Here is a 20,614-nt window from a genome sequence, read left to right as displayed (position 1 = left end):
TCTGCCTTCTTTAATCCAGTGCTTCCCAAGGCTTTTCATCCTTTATTGTTTTATCTGTTGGTGTAATTCCCGAGGACACATGAATTTATGATAGCAAACATGTCCTGACCTCAGTTTGGGAACCACTAGTTTAAACTTTCTCCCCTTTTTGCCCATTACTGGCAGGGTTTGGACAGGTAAGTTGACAGGTATTTAAAAAGGACGATTACATCTCACCCCCTTACCTGCCTCGCCCGTTGAGATTCCGCCGGCACAGGCTGGGTTCTGGGCTGTTAACTTTTCAGTCGCATTTAATCAATTCACGGACGTCCGGAGCGTATTAGCGGAACTGAACCGGGGGGGTTGACAGGCCTTTCTGAAATGCTTCGACTCACACAACTCCAGAGGCAATGGCGCCGCACCCTTACCTTGACTCTTTACCCTGCAGATTTAGCCGTCACCTGCTACCGCTAGATACCGCGTCCGACGCTGCGTTCCGAGTCGTCCCTGGAATCTGAAGGAACCTCCTCGAATTATGACGCAACCCAAAGCAAAGAATGAATCGACGCTGCGGCGCTATGATCTATATTGTATGTGCATCTAGCTTGTGATTTTGCTCGTGTAGGCAGTTTCCTAAATAGCCCTCTTTCCCATACACTTTTCCTGGCATCTGACACGAAACATCTGGCTGAAGATTTAAAAGCGATTGTTCGGACACAATAGCTGGCATGTTTTTGGGACACAATAGCTGGCATGTTTTTGGGACACAATAGCTGGCATGTTTTTGGGACACAATAGCTGGCATGCGTTTACTGCGCTGTGTCTGGCATTTACTGCGTTTTTCAAGCCCCGCTAAATGCCTGCCTGCAAACCGCATGCTGGCCAGGGCAGAAGTATGGTCTGTGGTCAAAGAGACATAACAGGACAGGGTCCATGGCACTGAACTCCCGAAGATAAGCAAAAACAACGTAACGATGAGAGATGGAAACATAAATACGTTAAAGATGTAAAGGTTCTACAGACAAAGGAAAGCAGAACCCTTGTGGATTCTCATGCAAAAAAAAAAAAAAGCAATTGGCCTACACATGGAATGCATCAGAACATACATATGTAGTCGGGCATATAGTATAAATAGGACCCCCCTTTCATTTCTGGCCCCCTCAGCATGAAGCAAGGAATGTGTCGCGAGTTATTTTAGCAAGCCTTATGACAGGGTGTAATTATTTCCCCGCTTTCTTTCCTGTTTGCAGCCCAGGCTGTGCCGCCTCCCCCATGCCTAATTACAATGCGCCATTAGCTCTTTATTATCGGGATAATCAGAGTGTGCTGTGGATGGATGAAGTTCCTTTTTTTTTCCTGGTCCAAGGGAGGAGAAGTCTGCCTGACCCCCGCTAATAGCGTTTTGCGTTCGGTTTAAAAGTTCACCGATTCAGTAATGAGGCCCCATGTGAACTTGCCTATAATAAACTGTGCAGAAGTGCCATGGAAATAAAGACTTACACAAACCACATGAACCAACAACGGAGAGCCAAAGGTCTCACAGGGCACTCGGCCTCTGCCATAATATGGGGTCTAATTACAATTAATTACTCAAGTTGCCATTATTATTATAATTATCACTGTTGCCAAATGATTAAAGGCTTAACACTGACATATATTTCAGCGCTGGGCCACAGGGGTGTTATGTGTCTCCATTATTTCAGTGGGAAAAAGTGGTGGAAAAATCTTTAATATTTTTTTAAATAATAGAAATATAGTTGGCTTGTATTTCAATGCAACATTAGGTTCTGAAAATGTTCACAATTTGCATGCTGCGAATACATTTTGCACTCATTATGGGTGCGCAAAAGTGTTATGTTTTGACCTTCAGAAATGTATTAAGTACTCTCGCCCTCCCTGGAGAGTGCTGATGTAGTCATTAAAAAGATACTTGTATATGCAATATTTGGATGCCATTAACATAGCTATTAATATGGAAATGGTGCATTAACAAGTGCTGCATCCAAAATGAGGCTTTTTGCAAGTGAATAACCTGCATTTCAGTGCCTATCTACCAACAAAGGGGTTGCTCTGACATTTGGAAATAATAAATCTTGTTATTATACGATTCTGGGCCTGCACTGCATCATTAAGGGCGGTTTAAATGTGATCTGACAAACAGAGAGGTCTTTGAGCTCACAGAGGAAGAAGACTTTGTCCAGATTCAATTTTTTAAAATAATATCAGGTCAGGGGGTGTTGTTTTTCCGTACCAAACAGAGACTCAGGAATGACTCGGAGGGGGAGACTTGCGAGTGCTGAAGCAAGTCAAGGTTTTGGCAAGGAGTTTGCCAGTTTACAGATGCAGGTTGGAGTGAAACTGTGGAATGAAAGAGCATGTGGGCTTGATGAGATGAACAGTGACACTGTTGCCGAGGTAAACAGTGGCACTTGCAAAGGCGTTGGAGAAGCATCTGAGACTCACTGTGGAGTCATTCTGCTGTTTCACGTAGTGATTCTTTTATGTTTTTCTTTCTCATTCTTCTTCTGTCTGTCCTCCTGGTGTGCAAATCGATGTTGTCCTCGGGGTGTCATTGCAATCATTGAGTTCCATCTGATTACTTGTTCTCGTGAGTGCCTCTGTGTCTCTCAGAAGCCATGCCAGCATGGAGAGAGATAGAGAGTGGAGGAGGTTGCAGCTATCCATCAGGAGCCAAGGGTGGGAGTAGTGGGTGTATTGTGAGCTCACCAAACTGGCTCCATCTTCATCTTCAGAACAATGGCAGCAGATCTGAGCAGAGCTAGATGTGTTGTGCAGATCCACCACAGGGCTCATAATTTCATAATCGATGTATCACGATGCAGACGTGGATGATTTTGCATTGATGCAGTGGTGAATATAATTGATTATTTCATAATAATCTTGCTTGGTGATTTTCTGGTTGTGGCATAACAAGAAGTGGCAGCCTGATCTGAGTACAGTGCCGCTCCGGGTAGGAGTTGAACCTCGTCCACATGGACGTTCGAAACCAACGCTCTCTGAGCAGCACGTCGTCTCAATGACGTTCACTTGACGCTGTTTAATGCTATTCTGGATTTTGGCAGAAATGGACGTCAAGAAAACCCACACGGATGCTTTGATTTGCTCCAATGAGCAGAAAAGCGGTTGCCGTTCAGTCCACATTCACCTGATGCCACAAATGCTAGAAAGAATCCTGGTTTAAATGTCCAATTCAACAACAACAACATTTATTTCTTATATAGCCCAAAATCACATACAGTATGTCTCAATGGGCTTTGACAGGCCCTACAGTTGACACCCCCCACACTTGACCCTTCTGCACACAAGGAAAAACTCCACACAAAAAAAGAAAGGAAGAAACCTTGGGAAGGAGTGATACAGAGAGGGACCCCCTTCCAGGGTAGAGTGAGCCTGCAAATGGTGTCAGTGCAGGGTTGGATATGATATAATGATAAGTCCTACTGTTGTAGGGTTGGAGAAGTCCAGGATGTAGTCAGTGTCATGGTCTAGATTACGTGTCCATAATGATGCTACTGGTCCACTTGAAGATCCCTGAAGCTGTAGTTGTAACAGTGGTGGTGGCTGTGGTGACCCTCTGGTTCGTTTCATGCTATGTCCTCGTTTAGCAGTTGACATGATTCAAATTGAATCGTGTGTCCAGTGAGTCCACAGTGTCCCCTAGTACCAAGATGATTAGCAGATCCTTTAAGTCTTCTAAATTATTAGGTGGATCCTCAATGGATTGGACAATTTTTCCAATATTTCCTACAGAAACATAATCATATTGATATCTTGACAAATTGTTGGCCAAGTCAAAACTTACATCTCTTTGTTCCCCTGTCATATTTTCAGTGTGGCAGGGTGCATCATCACTTTGAAGCAGGAGACTGCCATCAAATATCAATAAATGTCCAAGTAACATCCACATGAATACTGGGCCTAAGGTTTCCTTGCAGAACATTGTCCAGAGCATCACATTTACAGTGTTTATCAGACACTCTTATCCAGAGTGACTTACAGTCAGTAGTTACAGGGACAGTCCCCCCCTGGAGACACTCAGGGTTAAGTGTCTTGCTCAGGGACACAATGCTAGTAAGTGGGGTTTGAACCTGTGACTTTGTGATCCGAGTGTTTCAATGATGTTTAATAAATCCATCCATTGACCAGAGAATGTTTCACTGCACTTCACTGCAGTTTTTATTTTAGCCTTTTGTTCTTGATGAAGTTCTCGATGAACACTGCTTAATGGGAGTTTCAGACTATCAGGCAATTGGAAAATGCACCCTGTGACACAGCTTTCGGATTATTTCCACATTAACGATTCTGCGTGATCATTTGGTCCCGCTACCGGTTTCAAAACAGTGAACTAGTCATGTCATCACGTTCTTTTTTGCAAGACCTGAGGGTCAGGTTTCTAAAGATTATCTTTGTGGGGGTTTTCCATCAGAAATTTTTTATCAGCACAGAACACCTTTTCAACTAAATGAACGTTGTGCCTCCCACTCATCTGGCTGAAACAGCCTGCATCTCTCCAGTGCCGTTGGTTTCAATTAAATAATACTGTTTCTCACTTTTGAAAGACAGAATGATGGCAGGTTAATGACCCCTGGCTTGTGCAGACCACCTAGCGGTGTTCAAAGCCGGACTACTTATCACCGGCATGATTACAATCATTAGTTTGACTGCAGGTTATTTCCTCGTTCCCTGATTTGGGAGCCCTGGCTCATTTTGCACTCCTCTTTTCCGTTTCTCTCGCTCCTCACAGCTGAACGAAACTGCCAAGCAGCTGATGGAATTGGACAAGCCGACCCCGGTCCCCGGTCCCAGTGCGGACCCGGGCTCCCCAGCAGGGCCTTGCTCGGGCCCCACGGCTACCGTGAACGGCAACGGCCCCACCAGCGCCATCAACCGCCGCATTGACGGCAAGAAGAACGCCAAGAAGCGGCACTCCTTCACCGCGCTCAGCATGACGCAGCGGAATGCGCAGGCGCTCAACAACCGCCATTCCATGGAGATCAGCGCCCCGGTGCTCATCAGCTCGTCCGACCCACGCGCCGCCGCCCGCATCGGAGAGTGTCCACATCTCTCCTCCAGCGCTCCCTCCCAGGTAAACTAGGTCATTTACATACATTTATTTAGATCAGTCATTCATACACAGTTCACAGCACAAAAGTGAAAAGAATTGAAGAAAAGCACTTACTAAATGACCTAAAATGATATTGCATAATCAATCTGAATGCTCGGTTTGGTAGCAGACATGGTTCTGACGTGACGTGTTACAGAGATTGGGTTTGTGTTATCAATCGGTGGTGTATTATGAGCAAAGAAAACTGTGTGAAACAGAGGGAAGGACGAAGGGTACATGAGAGCTGTCGGTCATCGCCAATTAATGTAAGATTTTACATGGCCTCAAACTTTTTCTTTGTTTAACGAAATGTCTTATCGAATGGCCTATGCGATGAAAGGTACATTAATCAAATATGAATATCAATGTGCAGAAAACCCTGAACCAAATCCGCTTTCAGAGCTTTTTAATAGTATTTAGCCAAGGACAAATTCCTACGAAAGCCCTTCTTAAATTAGTCCATTTTATGTTAATCGTAAAAGGATGCTCTAAATTATGTTCGTGCTGCCATTGATGTATAAAGATTATGTAACGCTAATGATGGTAGGCGGGTGGTGCGGTGTTTAGCGGTGCTGTATAACAACAAAGATGTTCCCATAGGGATGGCATGAAGATGCTGAAGCTAAATTGGCCAGTTTGTGTGGGATTGTGTGCGCACGTGTCTGCGCGTGTTTTCTGTCCACCTCGTGTTTCTCACTTGTGCCCATAGATGGACTCCAGCACACCGTGTCCTCGACCTGGATAAGTTCATTTGGAAGATGAATGGATGGGCTAATAACGGACGCGGTGTGGTTAGGATCAGTTCAGTTTCTGTTACAGAAAACATGAATATTCCACATAAACTGGAACAGTCAAAAGGAAAGGAATAAAATACAATTCAGCCCTAATGATGAAGACGTTTGATGTTTGAGTTTCTGTTCTGCACCCTGCTTGTAATTGTTAGCTACTGATTATTTCCTCGCGGTGTAACCGGATTTCAGTCCCATCATCGGAAACGGAATGAATAAAGAGCACACATCCGCACCCGTCCTGCTTATTTTACACGCGGGCCTGTATTTCTCTGCTGACCTGCTTTCTGTCTCAACCTAGAGAATGGTAGAGCAGCGCAAACAATATTTGTCATCTTGCAGGCGTCCTTCTTTGCCAGCCAGCCTGAGCATCTGCGCCGCACACACCAAAAAACACACCGAGCAGATGGGAAATACATGCGCACAAAGCTCCGCTCGAAGCTCGGCTCGCTTCGTTCTCAGCCCTGCTGCCGCATACTGAGCGCTGGTCTCAGGAGAGGTTGTGGTGATCGCTAAACACACACACTCACAGTACCTGTTACCCAGTCGGTGACACGCTGGGCAGTAGAGGGCTCGGGTGATGGTTTTGGAGTTGCACCCACGGCATCATTAAACTGGGATTACTCCACTTTTACTGACCTGCACCGCCGGCCCCACGCGGCTTACTGGCGACCGTCTGCCGCGGGCTGATGATGCCGTTCTGAGAAGTGGCATCTGTCTGCGATGGGGACGGAGCCAGCACCTCTTACGGGGCTTCATCAGTCCCGCTCAATGCATCTGGAGACCAACTGCTCTAAGTGGGGATAGAGAGCGAGGCGCTGACCTGGCACCGAGTCTCATCTCTGGACCTCTCTGTGCATGATTTTCAGATGCCAGCATTGTCCCACCATTTTACCACTGCTCTGGTAAAAGACACTTCTGACTGAATGGTAAAAACAAAAATGGCAGGAAGCTGAGAGAAAAATTTGAGATCAGTGATGTCACTGGTCCTGCTTCACCATGTTTGCACTATTCATTTTCCATCAATTTACATTTACATTTCTAGCATTTATCAGATGCCCCTATCCGTAGTGACAGGGACAGTCCCCCTAGATACTTGCTCAGGGACACAATGGTAGTAAGTTGGGTTTGAACCCATGACTTTGACAACATGAACTCATTAGGCATGAGTAAAAGGGAGGACAATTTTGAAAAATGTTCATTCAGTCAGATAAAAAGATTTTTCATTAATAAAATCTAAAACCAAACAATTGCAATTGAAAAAGAATTGAGTCGGTATGTAAATAAATCAGTAAAATAGATTAATTGCGTGAAGCAGATCTAAGATCAGTCGACAAAGTATTTCATAATTTTGGGCCAGACACCAAGGTCTCCGGTCACCCCTTGTCCCTTTTTGACTTTGGTTGCCAGGACGGGTTTGTGCCAGTAGGGTATGGGTCGAATTTAGAACACAATTCTACATCCAATTGGAAGAAAAAAAATTATTCATCTAGTACTCAGTTTATTGAATAGCGCTTGGACACAAAAATAAAAGCCATGACACACACATATTCTTGAGAATACACACTTCCTCCCCCTCCCTCATGAGTGGGTGGGCCGGTTGTTGAAAACGCAACCCATTCACTACATTACAGGCGCAGGAGGGCTCTTGCCTACATCACCTCATCTCAGTTGTTAATACTGTACCCTTCCCATGATCCCTCCTTTGGGTACACTAGGGGTCATTTGACCTCAGCTGTGGATGAGCAGAACATTTAGCAGCTTTTCGCCAAAAAAGCCATTAACTCGTTAAGGACGAGTGCATTTCACTGAGCTCAGCTGCTCCCTCCAGCTCCTCATTTAAAGGCGTTAGGATTTTTTTTTTTTGCCACGTCTTGCAGCAGGATGGGGGTCAGAGGTCACAGTGGTTGTAAATTTCCAAACGTTGGAAGGGATGTGAGTGGTTGTGGCTGGCTATGGACGGAGGGATCGTCTCCTCCCGCTCCCTCACAGTTGGTGTGGAGGAGGATGATTTAGCCTGGAGGCCTCGCCGTGCCTCTTTAGCCTCTTCACCGCTCTCCCCCGCCGAGGGAGGAGTCAAAGTGGGAGCTCGAGCTCCAGTGGGACGTCAGTAAAGATGCGTATCATTTCACGTCTTCTCCTTCGTCAGCCCCCTGGACGAACACGTGACAGGGGAGTAGTTTGTGCCATTTCTGAGAATATTCTGAGAAAATTGCCTCTCAACACTTTTAACCCGCACATCTCATTACTAGACCTCTTTTTGCTTATTCTCTCCCAGACTGCATCAGATTCTTTGAGGTACAAATTGCAGTTATACAGAATTTTAAAAACAGTATTTTTGTTTGTTTGCTTGCTCGATTTATGTTGATAGCTGATAAATCATGGAAAGCATACACACAGAACCTGAAATGAAACCCCGTATGTCTCAGTTTTCATTCACACACTGATCAGATGATGCTGACCAGAGGGTTTAGTTGTGGAACCATTTTCAACACAGCAGTGACACTAATGTTGCAGTGGTATTTCTGTGCGGCGCTGGTAAAATTGGACCTCCACCAAAAAATAAATAAAAAAATCACCCTGCAGGCGTCCTGCGCTCAGAATCGGTGGGCTAATGAAGAGCTAGAATGTGATTAACACACACTGTACATGTCAGCAGCTGGGCGACTATTTCCACAGGCTGGAGACGGCGTTCCCCTTTAAGGCTCAGCAGAACGCTGGATGGGCCCTGGAACTCCTGCTGAGGGTTACCTGAGCAGAGCGGCGAGTAATGAGGCACGTGACCGCACCACTGCTGTCGTTCCCAGGGAGCTCTCGGAGTGACGGGGGGGGGGGCGCATGCGGTCTCCATGGAGAGACGGGATAATTAGGCTCACCTAGCGGCTCCCCACATATGAGGCCACAAATGAAGAGGCTTTGTAGGCAGTAATTAATATTTCCAGCACATATGCCAGAATATCAAAGTAAATCTCAATTTCTGTTGTTCGAAAGAGAATGAATTGCTCACAGTACGCGAATATCATCTCAACACAGGCGCAGCCGGAGGTTATGGAGTAAGATAGGTAGATTGAACTTTGTCTCTGTGTTTTATCCTCATCATTGCTTTAAATGTATTAACTAATTGCAACTACATTGTTTTCATCTGTGGATTGCTGATGTTAATAAGATCATTTGAGCCCCAGTGTCACCAGCCTAGCTGCTGCTAAAATACTTTAGAAAACCGTGTCAGAAAAATGACAGAAGAACTTAGTGGGAACCTCACCAGTGGGATGCTTGGTATTGGTGCAGTGCTAATTGGATTTTGGTTCAGATCAGTATCAGATAAAAGTGTGGTCCCACCACTTAAAAATAACCAGCTAGCAGCCATCCTGAGCCATCCCTGTTTTGAGATGAGGACATACATACACAAATTTACATACATACACAAATTATCAGAAATGAGAAAACTACCGTATTTGTTGTTATGTATGTCAGTCAATTATAATACTTATAACACAAGAAACGGTTTAAATGCTCCGATCCCATATCATCGATTGACAGCTCTCATGCACCCTACTTCCTCGTTCTGCACGATGTAAACTTGTGCAGAGTAGCGCAAGCAGTGTTGCCACTACACATAACTCTGAACATCATTGGTGTTTAACTTAAGATACGTACATTCTCAGTAACTCTAATGATACTCTCTCAATAAAGTATTTTTTTCCACCCAAAATATCAGACAAAAAACTGGCCGCTCTGGCAAGACTGAGTGCTAGATGCGTTCTCCTCCATCCTCCTCTGTTAAGTTCCAGCTCCTGCACCCAGTTTCATCTTGTTCCAAAATGTCCCCCACAATGATGAAGTGGGCAGGCTTTATTCCTGCGGTTAAAGATTGCTGCGGTTGAGTCCGGACTCATTCATATAGATAGGCTGAGCTCTCAGTAATTATTTCTCTGATTGGGCCCCGGCCCTCTCTGAGCCAGGCTGTACGCAGCTGGATTAGCGCACTGAAGACCCCGAATCAAGGCGCGTGTGCGTCATGCCAAGCAGGCCGGGCTGTCCCTCACATCTCACCTCTCGCTTTTCAGGACAATATTACAACCCAGTTCACAGCTCACAAGTGCATATTTATATCATATGAAAAGGAGACCTGACAGCACCCCCTCTTTGTTTTCGGACAGGACTCCGCCTTTGTTGGGACGCCTAGTACCGGTGGGGTTGTCCCGCCCAGAGTGGCATCTGTGACCGGAGAGCTTCTGGCAGCAGCCAAAGTGCAACTTCCTCTCAACATGTAAGTGCAATTGTGTTTGATTTTGCTAACAACTCAGTGCCCTCCATAGGGGCGAGGAGCAGCACATTTTCAAAACTGGATAACAAAGGTTGAGGTGCGGTAAAATACTTCACAACTTTATCCTCTTATCCCTGCAGAGTAATGCCCGTCCTGAACCTTTGTTCCCACTGTCCCACAAATAATCCACAAATGATTGCCCTAATCCCTCTAGATGGAGCCCAGTATGGTTTTTATGTTACTGATTATTAGAGTAATTACTGATTGTAATTAGGCTAATTAATTTGCTTGTTATACAAATAATTTATGGAATATTAGAGGTGCGCTAGAGTTGCACTATTGCTTTCTTAGTGTAGAGCACCCATTAAGGACACAACCTTTACAATTCATCATTAATATAGATTATGAGTGTCTGTAGTTGTAAAACCTGTGGTGTAGTAAAGAACAGTAGAGTAAAGCTGCAGGCGGCGTTTTTCCAGCGTTAGAGTGGTTTACACACTCGATTAATAGAAATAGAAAGGAGTGAGGTTGGCCAGACAGCGGCACAGAGCTTTGTGTAATAAAGTGCCCCTGTCTCAAATGATCACATCTCCGTCCACACACAAACACTCTCACGTACACCCACACACATAGTGTCTAATGAAAGCTGCAGCCAGTTTACCTCCCATGTCCCCCCTCTGAATGAACCAATACCCTGGACACTCCGTCTACCCGGCTTCCAACTGCACCGTTGTGAAATGAACAACAACAAAGAAAAAAAGAAGAAAAAAAAAGACTGCCTCTGTTGCCATAGTTACCCAGAAGGTTTGTGGGTGCGCATTCCCCACTCCGAGCCGTCGTTTGCTCGTCTGTCTCAGTTTGCCATAGGTGTGACTCTCATGGCAGCACCGTCTCTCCTCTTTGGTCTGCCGAGTGTGATTACAAGCCGAATGCCAGAGCCTTCCAGCAAGCACGGCTACACCCAGAGGGCATCGAAACACCGGCACCTCGTTTCACGGGTTTATGACGATGCCTCGCCACGAGTGTCTATCCCCACATCCCCGCTCGATTTAGAAACATCCCAGCAGCGTTGTTTGTTACACTTCGTGTTCAGCTGACTGAAAGTTGCTGTGTTCATATATGACACTGAAACAAATATAGGCCAGGTTTTGCACAAAAAAAGGACCAGGAGGCACTGTGTGACGCTGTGTCTCAGCTTGCAATGGCATATAAGCACATGCATGTGTCTGTTAGTCTCTGTCTGCATGCATGTGGCAGTGTGCATGCTTTTATTGCACACTGGTGTTCATATGGGCATGCATGTGCATGCATAGTGTGCATGTGTCTGCATAAATGCACGCATGTGGGCTTTCAGATCAGTTTCAGCATATACTCTGATTATATGGTCCTGTGAAAAATAATCAAATGTATTGCAAAGTACGAACAAAAAATTTGGAATCAATTAAAAAAAAAGATAAATACTTGTACTTTTTACTTACATAAGCTAAGGTAGTGGAAAGGCACACCCACCTAATTGAAAGCTACGTGTCTATAATGTCTATGAAATGTCTGTAACAAAATATTTATCAGAATAAGATTTATAGGCCAAAAAATCCCCAGTTAGCCACTAAACACCATAAGACACATACTGTAGTTCTGTTTTCTGAATAGTTTACAATATTATATAGAAAGGCAAAGATGTTTCATAAAATTTTATGCAAACTTTAGCTAACAAACTTTAGCTGGGGCAGTGGTGGCCTAGTGGTTAAGGAAGCGGCCCTGTAATCAGAACCGGTTGAATCCCGATCCGCCAAGGTGCAACTGAGGTGCCACTGAGCAAAGCACCGTCCCCACACACTGCTCCCCGGGCGCCTGTCATGGCTGCCCACTGCTCACTCAGGGTGATGGGTTAAATGCAGAGGGCAAATTTCACTGTGTGCATCGTGTGCTGTGCTGCTGTGTATCACATGTGACAATCACTTCACTTTACTTTTAACTTCATGTAAACTGTTTTTAAAAGTTAAAAATATTTTACTTTGGAAACAATTGAAAAATGTAATTTATCTTGATGCTTTGAGATTGTCACTCTCCTTACAATTACAATCAAATAGAATTGAGCTTCATCATATTGGTGTTTTAGCTGAAATTCTCATATTTTTCATGTGATCCTATCGTCCGCCTCCACAGATACCTGGCCCTGTACGCCTACAAGCCGCAGAAAGCGGACGAGTTGGAGCTGAGGAAGGGCGAGATGTACCGGGTGATGGAGAAGTGCCAGGATGGCTGGTTCAAAGGCACCTCCCTGCGCAGCGGCACCTCCGGCGTCTTCCCTGGGAACTACGTCACCCCTGTGTCCAGGTGGGCTCTCCTGTGTAACACTCATGCCATAACATCCTGGTCGAGGTTAAATAATAAAAATCGATCAGCATAGCCCGACCGGGGGTCTCTTCCAACTAAATGGGTTAAATACTATCGGTGTGTACAGATTTTTTTATGTAATGATGTCCAGCCGCACACTGATCAGAATATATGGAGGCAGTAATAGCCCTGCATAGGCTGATTAACATAACAGTGCTCTCGACAGGCCAGGGCTCGGCAACAAAAGAGCAGGAGGCAATTAGCTGCACACCCTGCCACTGGGAAGACCCCAGCCGGCAAGGGAGGATGGGTGAGGGATGTTTCCTGAAGTCTGAATGCTCCTTCAAAGGTCATCCAGCCTCTCTTCCCCCCCTGCATGAGCCAGCTTCAATGTCAGGTACCCTGCCTGACAGGCACAGAGGTGCTGGACCTCCATGTGTCACGATTCTTCCCGAAGATATTCCCTCATTTAATGATGAAATGGATCAATGTCCCAGAGAAGACATTAGTATTAAGGTCGAGCCAAACGCACAGATTTAATTGTTATTATTTAGAGAAATGTGGCAAATTTAACTGCTAACCTCATTATACAAGGGAAGAAAATGACTCTGTAAATACAACTGATGATGAAACATCAGCTTTGATGTTTTCCTTAATGTGGAATCATGATACACATAACCATCAGCCCTTGGTGAGCAGTGTGCAGCCATGAAAGGAGCCCGGGGAGCTCCTTCTGGTGGAGATGTGAATGGAAGGATGAAGGGAATGGAATGTGGTAATGGATTTCTGGACGGCAGACAAGCACACACTACGTTTAGGTTATTTTTTTATGCAGCTTGCAACTATGCAAAGTTTCATGCATGCAATTAGCATAGACAGATCAGCAATATAAAAATATAATACTTCCACCCTCATTCCAATACATTATGCATGTAAGGATGGGTAGATTTTTACCGTTATTAATATTTGAAAATGAGATGTAATATTATTTACCCATTATCGAGAATCGAAAAGAACATTTTCAAACCAGAATATCTGAAATAGTTTATTTCTCAGTCTTCTATTCCCTTCATCCCTGGAATGAACACACCAATGGACTGTTTAGTGAGCTTGGACTGCCTTACTAACCAGATGGAGGAGGGGCCCTAAAACCGTGCAGATCTGAGCAAATGGATACAGCCTGGCGCACGTTCCTGGAGAACGTTTTCGGAGATAATTGGCCTGAGTGCTCTTCGCGCTCGTCTGGTTTTGGCGCGTTTCTTTAGCCGAGCCCTGGCTCGCTCCGGAGCTTGGAGGGAATGCCAGGAGTTTAAGAATGAAAATGTGTTCAGACTGTGCGTTGCGTTGCATTGTTACCAATTAGCAGAGCATGGCTTGTGCTGTTCATTACGATTGGCCGTAATAGCTTTTTTTGTGGGGGTGGGGATGGCCAGATTGCACATTTAAGGCGTTTCATTATTTCAACACTCAGAAATGTTATGTTTTTTTTCCACATCTGCACTTTTTTGGTTAACACATATTTTTTGTGGTAGCGCTGGGACCCACCAAGAGCATATGTGAAATGCTCGTTGTTTTGGAGCTAACACCTCAAATGAAAGTTCAAAAAGTCACTTACATTATTAGAATCAGAAAAGTTTTGCTTAATATAGTGAAAGTGAAGTGATTGTCATTGTGAAGCATAGCACAGCACACAGTGACACAACAAAATGTGTCCTCTGCTTTTAACTATCACCCTTGGTGAGCAGTGGGCAACCATGACAGGTACCCAGGGAGCAGTGTGTGAGGACGGTGCTTTGCTCAGTGGCACCTCGGCTTCTGATTACGGGTTCGCTTTCTTACCCGCTAGGCCACCACTGCCCCAAAGGTAACAGGATATAATATGTGATTAATGTCTCGTCTTGTTTTCATCACAGAAAATAAAGAGACATTTTAGTATATTTTTTATCTTGTAAACCATATTTATTCTCATTTTTAATCATCAACAAAATCACATGATATATGCTGGTCACATTTTGTCTCGTCTTCATCACGTCAAAAACGTTAGTTTTGACATCACTAGTTATGAGTCAGTGATTCTTTATTGGAACTTTCTACATATTCATGTTTAAAAAGAAGCCACCTGCCACATATATTAAATAGGCTTTTAGGAAACAACTGAGCGTGATTAATGTGGGGCTAGAGTGAAAATATTCTGGAACGGGGTCCGCCAGGACCACGATTGAGCAACACTGTTCGAGGCTACATGCTTAGTTACATGCATAGATGTGAGTTATGCTGAATATATACTTTTTTAATGTTTCAATGCGATAATGTTGTAACAAAAGACTGATGCATCTGATAAACTGAAGCCATGTGATAAACAGTTTAGAGAGATTCTACATATGGACCAGAAAGGAAGTTAAAATAATTGTTGGATTTTTTCTTTTTGTCTACAAATGGCCAGGCCAAGTCTATTCTGACAGGTTTTGAAAAGAAGCAGCTTTATTTAAATACATCAAATTAATCTGAAAGTACTTTAAATAAACCATAGAAAAATAAAAAGATCACAAAGACAAAAACACAAGCAGCCTAAAACACTAGTCAGATAAAAAAAAAACTTGGTCTTGAAAAGGCAGTAATTATGCATGTCTAACTGTATTCCTTGTATGTTGCATGTAGTTTTGGCAAATAACTAAAAACTATACAATTCCACTAGATATTTATTAACTTGGGATCAGAATGAACTATACAAAAATATTCTAAAATATTCTAAACGTCAGTATTGTATGAAGATGCTAGTCTATTTAGTGCTTTGTAAGTGTGTAAATAGATATATGTGTAAAGGCTGGGTAGGGTTTTACAGGGCTCTGCAATGAAATATGATCTGTGCTGACTGCACGGTGGTTTGGTGTCGCCTCGTCTCGCCCGCAGAGCTCCCTTCGCCGTTGGCCAGACCCGAGCCTGTCTCCCGCCTCATGCCCAATCCCAAGTGGCGAAAGTGACTCCTGGCTCCCCTAGTCCTGGCTCGGCCGGCCCCTCCAGCCCCGTGCTCCTGGGCTCCTCGTCGAGATCAACGCCGCCCTTGGCCAACCCCTCCTCCTCCCCGCAGCTGCAGCCGGCAGCCATGCACCTGAAGAACTGCCTGCGCATGTCGAGCCAGCAGACCGTTAACCAGGCCCGCACCGCTATGCAGCTGGGTGAGTAAAAGCCCTGCGGACATTTCGTCTGTTGAATGAAACGTTCTTTAAATGTCCAAGAGTTACACAATCATTCTGCTATCCGACTTCTATACTGTCTAAACTCAAGAGCTGACATCCAAATTAGACCTAAAAATGAGATCGGTGTAACACTCAATCATGACATTCCATGGATTAATCCGTAGTGCAAACTGCACAGTATCTTGTAATGTGACACTAATTGAAAATAATAATAATTAATCGGTTTTGATATCAATTAGCACTGATAGCGATACTTAAATTCAATTTTTGCATCTGCCAGTTTCTCGGATGTCTCCGGCAGACTACATCAGTTTTGAACAGGCATACCAGCCCCTGCTGCGGCTACCTGGAGGATCCAGCGTTTACATGTGAGACACTTAAAACATGGCAGCGGGTGAAAGCAGCGTGAAGCTTGCACCAAGCTTGCTAGAAGATGTAAAAAGCAAGAGCACTGTCTGGAAGTATTTCTGATATCAGATGAACCGGGAAAACCAAAAGATGTGGGCAAGCGCGTTTGCAAGAAGTGCTTCAAAGTTGCCAGCATCAAAGCGAGCAGCAGGACAGGTTTAGCAAACTACTAGACCACTAGAGTTTAGAACTACCAGAATCAGCGGACCATGGTGCCACTTTAATTCCGTGTGCTAATTCAGCTGTAGAGGCTGGAGTTCCAGGCACACCTGTAAGTTGTATTTCCATGAGTAAAGACTCGTGGTCTCACGCTTCCCTCAGAGACATTTATCTGGTGCTTTTTTAACAAGTCTCATTGCAGCTGCGAGAGAGAGGGGTACGCGGAGGAACCCACAGTCCTATCTGCTCAGATCTGCGCTCGGTCCCATTTGAAGTGCGTGCGATCGCCGTCTGAGGTCCCAGAAAACTGGGCTCACATGTTTCAGAGCCGGTGCCAAGAATAACCTCTCTGCTCTGCGTGCTCCCAGCGCTCCCACCAAAGTGACATCAGACAAGGGGGTTATGTGACTGTTTTTTCAGCAGGGATGTAATGACAGGGCCCCGTTTTCAGCTTTCTCTCTCTCCCCCTGCCTCGACTTCACACATCTGCATCCCATTATCCTGGGGAACATGAGCGCAAACCCTGGAAGATTGTTGACAAGCCCTCTGTTTGCCTCTCCGGCCCCGCTGCTGGCTTCAGATGGTCGCGGTCACGCCGGGTCAAGTCACTCTGGCTCGGGGGATGTTGGGGGAAACAGGTTGCAGTGAGAGACGCAGATGGTGGAGCTCTGGCCAAGTGCACATGATACCTGTCATAGCATCAAGGTCACCGGGACCCCGGTTACAGATGCTGTTGTACGCGACGCTTGCGGTACAGGATGGGAATACGCATGGAATTAATTCATTAATTTCCCCTTTCCTGTATCTACAATATTGAAACCTCAGCACAGAGCATATAAGAAAAGCTCATTAATATATTCAGTATTAGGGGTAAGAGATTATATAAATAATTTTCTTAATAAAATCTTTTGTTTACAAGAATATAGTTAATCTGTTTTTTTTTTTGAGACATAAGCGTATTTAATTTATCTTTCCTTTTCATTCATTTGGTATCCCATCTCAGTGTAGTCCTTATATGACACCGAATGCTGATTGTTCCAGGCAAGTGAGAGTTAGGGTTCTTTTTTTTTTGGCTGTTGATTTATAGTTAATTTGCTCTTTGCTCAGTGGCACCTCAGTGGTGCCTTGGCGTCTCAGGATTCTAACCGGCAACCTTCCGATTACAGGTCTGTTTCCTTACCCACTAGGCCACCACTGAATAATGACTAATATTCAGGAAATTGAATTATTACCTGAAAAACATTTTCAAGCAAACTAAAAAAAAAAATAGTTCAGTCTTAAACAATTGAAGGATGAAACCAGTGTCATTAGTTACATGACTGGTTAACAATCTCTTTCAAATGTCTGCATTTGTGATGCACTGTAAGAAAAATCCTCATCCTGGGATCTCGTCCTTTTGAACGCATTCATGCAACATGCTGTGTAATGTATTCTCAGCCACCGGGTGGCACACGGCCCAATTTTGCATGTTTAAGGCCTTGTTAAAGCATTTTACAGCTAAGATAAGCCGTCAGTAATAATGAAATGCCTGCCATTGTGTATTGGCAGCAATTGCCAGTTGTATCCCTGACAGTGGAGCTTTGTAAGATGGTGAAAAGCTCATTAACTTTTGTAGACTCTCCCCTCGTGATGGAACTTCTGTGTTTAAAAGGGTACGGTGCGTGTTAATTAAAGGGCTCTGGCTGAGGTCATCTCTCCCATGAGGGGTGACCTGTGAGTTAGCAACAGACAGTGACTGTTTAGCACTGGGCCCTGCGTGGTTCCCTGGTGAGGAGGATGATGTTGAACCTCATGATGGGAGTCCCCCACATGAATAAAGTTGAAACCTAATAGGAGACCCTGTCCCTTTAAAACAATTAGGGTGAGTATCTGTTTTAAGAACAGCCCTGATATATTTTCCTTTTGAAAATTGCTAAATAAAGTTCACTATAATGGTAATATTTTGGTGCCATATATTAAATGACCTGATCACAAAATCACAGCAGATTGTAGAGACATTTTTATAGCTGGTCAAGTTATTTGAAATTAGGAGGGGTTCATTAGATAGTACACTGAATTATAAAAGCACCCAGATGAAAACTGCTGCTGACTTATTATGTATAATTCTGTTGCTGGGTTACAATAAACTATGACACATACACTTGGGTCATTGCCAGATACAGTTTTTCTTAGAAGTCTGCCTGTTCCTACGTTAGCAGGATGTTACGTGAAAGTGAAGTGATTGTGATACAAAGCAAGCACACTCTGCATCTTACCCATCACCTTAGTGAGCATGAAAGGCACCCAGGGACCAGTGTGTGGGGACAGTACAGGTCTGTTTCCTTACCCACTAGGCCGCCACTGCCCACTGTGGTTGAAGCTTTTAAAAGTTTTGAGAATGACACAAATACTGGTTTTCACAACGTTTTCTGCTTCCATTTTTTTTTTATCAATTTGCATATACTCCAGAATGTTATGAAGAGTGATCAGATGAATTGCAAAGTCCCTCTTTGCCATGAAAATTAACTTAATCCCATATTTCCACTGCATTTTATGCCCTGCCACAAAAAGACTGGCAGCAAGCAGGTATGAGTGCATCTGCATGCACAGTGTGGTGAAGACGTTTGGAGGATGGCCTGGTGTCAAGAAGGGCAGCACTTCTCTCCAAGAAAAGCATGAAGGACAGACTGATATTCTGTCAGAAGGACAGGGATTAGACTGCTGAGGACTGGGGTAATCATTTTCTCTGATGAAGCTCCTTTTCCGATTGTTTGGGGCATCAGTCCTGTCTCGTGCCAACAGTAAAGCATCCTGAGACCATTCATATGTGAGGCTGCTTCTCATTCAAGGGAGTGGGCTCACTCACAATTTTTACCAAGAACACAGCCATGAATAAAGAACGGTACCAACAGCAACTTCTCCCAAACATCCAAGAACAGTTTGGTGAAGAACAATGCCTTTTCCAGCATGGAGCACCGTGCCATAAGGCCAAAGTGATAACTAAGCGGGAATGGGTTGCCATCAGTCAGGATTTGGCCCAGAAGTTGATTGACAGCATGCCAGGGCACCTCAAATATCGACTCTTTACATTAACTTGATATAATTGTCAATAAACTTGGTTGTAATTATACTTCAATTCACCACAGAAGTAACGGAGAAAAAGATCTAAAAACACTGAAGCATTCTCAAAATGTTTGGCCACAATTGTACATCCTGCAGCATGAAGTCTGGTTTCTTCTGCTACGAGTGTCAGATGTCAGCGTTGTCTGGACATGGAGACATCATCTGTTGCTCCAAGCAGCAGCCAGGTGAAGAACGGTTGAGGCCACATATCTCATGTACTGTCTATCAGTGGTGGCCTAGCGGGCAAGGAAGGAGACCCGTAAACAGAAGGTTGAATCCTGAACTGCCAAGGTGCCACTGAGGTCCCCCTTTAGAAGATACTGTCCCCACACACTACTCCATGGGCGCCCACTGCTCCCTCAGGGGATGGGTTAAATGCAGAGACCTCATTTCACTGTGTGCACTGGGTGCTGTGGTGTGTCACAAGTAACAACTGATCACTTTCACTTCCAGGCACAGTATAGGCTTTTTTTCCCCCACCACATCTGCACATCTGCTTCTGCCAGATGCATGTTGAGCTGTGTTCCGTTGATAAGGCTGTCGATGTGGGCTAATGTATGTCAGGAAAACCCTCCCATGGGTCCCTGCTCCGGCGGAGCTGTACGCAGCGTGATCATCGATGTGGAGATGACAAACGACTGAAGGCTGGAGAGAGGGAAGTGAAGTGGAGAATTCTGAGATCTCTATCTTTTTGTCTCCAACAGTGCACAGCCCTCCAGCAGGCAGTCCTGAACGTCCCACCATAGTCGTACCCCCACTGAGGCCGCAAGGGTCTCCCTCTCGCTCCCCTGGCCCGTCCAGCCGGCCGCTGTCCATGGTGTCCCCACAGCACTCGCATCAGGGCAGCCCGATGTCACCCGCCACACGGCCGCTTATCCCCCTGACCTCCGCGGCGGCCGCCATCACGCCACCCAACGTCAGCGCCGCCCACCTGAACGGCGAGGTGTCGGCCGGCCCTCTGCAGCCCCTCTCCCCCGCACATGCCCAGGGGGCTGCCGCCAGCCTGCCCAAACTGGAGGAGAAGAAAGCTGAGAAGGTACTGACTGTTCATTTCACTTCCATATGTGGGCATTTTATTAGGTACCCTTACCTGTCTGTTGCAACACTGTCTTATCTGATGAATCCAAAATTCTGCTGTAACACACCAGACCAGACTGTGGACTCTTGATAAAAGTGCCCAATACTGTATACATTCTAATAGCCTATAATTTTGGCCCACCACCGGACGTTTTTAAAGAATATATTATCTACA

At 44.9% G+C, this 20,614-nt stretch overlaps 1 protein-coding gene across 3 annotated transcripts in view; it reads left to right on the top strand.

Moving 5' to 3' along the window:
• The window catches only part of LOC114796685 (E3 ubiquitin-protein ligase SH3RF3-like), a 120,864-nt gene that overhangs the window by 86,674 nt on the left and 13,576 nt on the right, over window positions 1-20,614 (top strand). For all 3 annotated transcript variants that reach the window (XM_028991099.1, XM_028991100.1, XM_028991101.1), the window contains exons 4-8: window positions 4,745-5,086; window positions 10,053-10,162; window positions 12,326-12,496; window positions 15,407-15,672; window positions 20,067-20,398. In XM_028991099.1, the coding sequence (XP_028846932.1) occupies window positions 4,745-5,086; window positions 10,053-10,162; window positions 12,326-12,496; window positions 15,407-15,672; window positions 20,067-20,398 (1,221 nt within the window). The remainder of the gene's footprint in view (window positions 1-4,744; window positions 5,087-10,052; window positions 10,163-12,325; window positions 12,497-15,406; window positions 15,673-20,066; window positions 20,399-20,614) is intronic.

This window comes from Denticeps clupeoides, chromosome 9, assembly GCF_900700375.1.
Source record: "Denticeps clupeoides chromosome 9, fDenClu1.1, whole genome shotgun sequence".
Classification (NCBI taxonomy): domain Eukaryota; kingdom Metazoa; phylum Chordata; class Actinopteri; order Clupeiformes; family Denticipitidae; genus Denticeps; species Denticeps clupeoides.
Note: the sequence above shows the minus strand (reverse complement) of the source record. Positions and strands in the feature narration are given on the sequence as shown.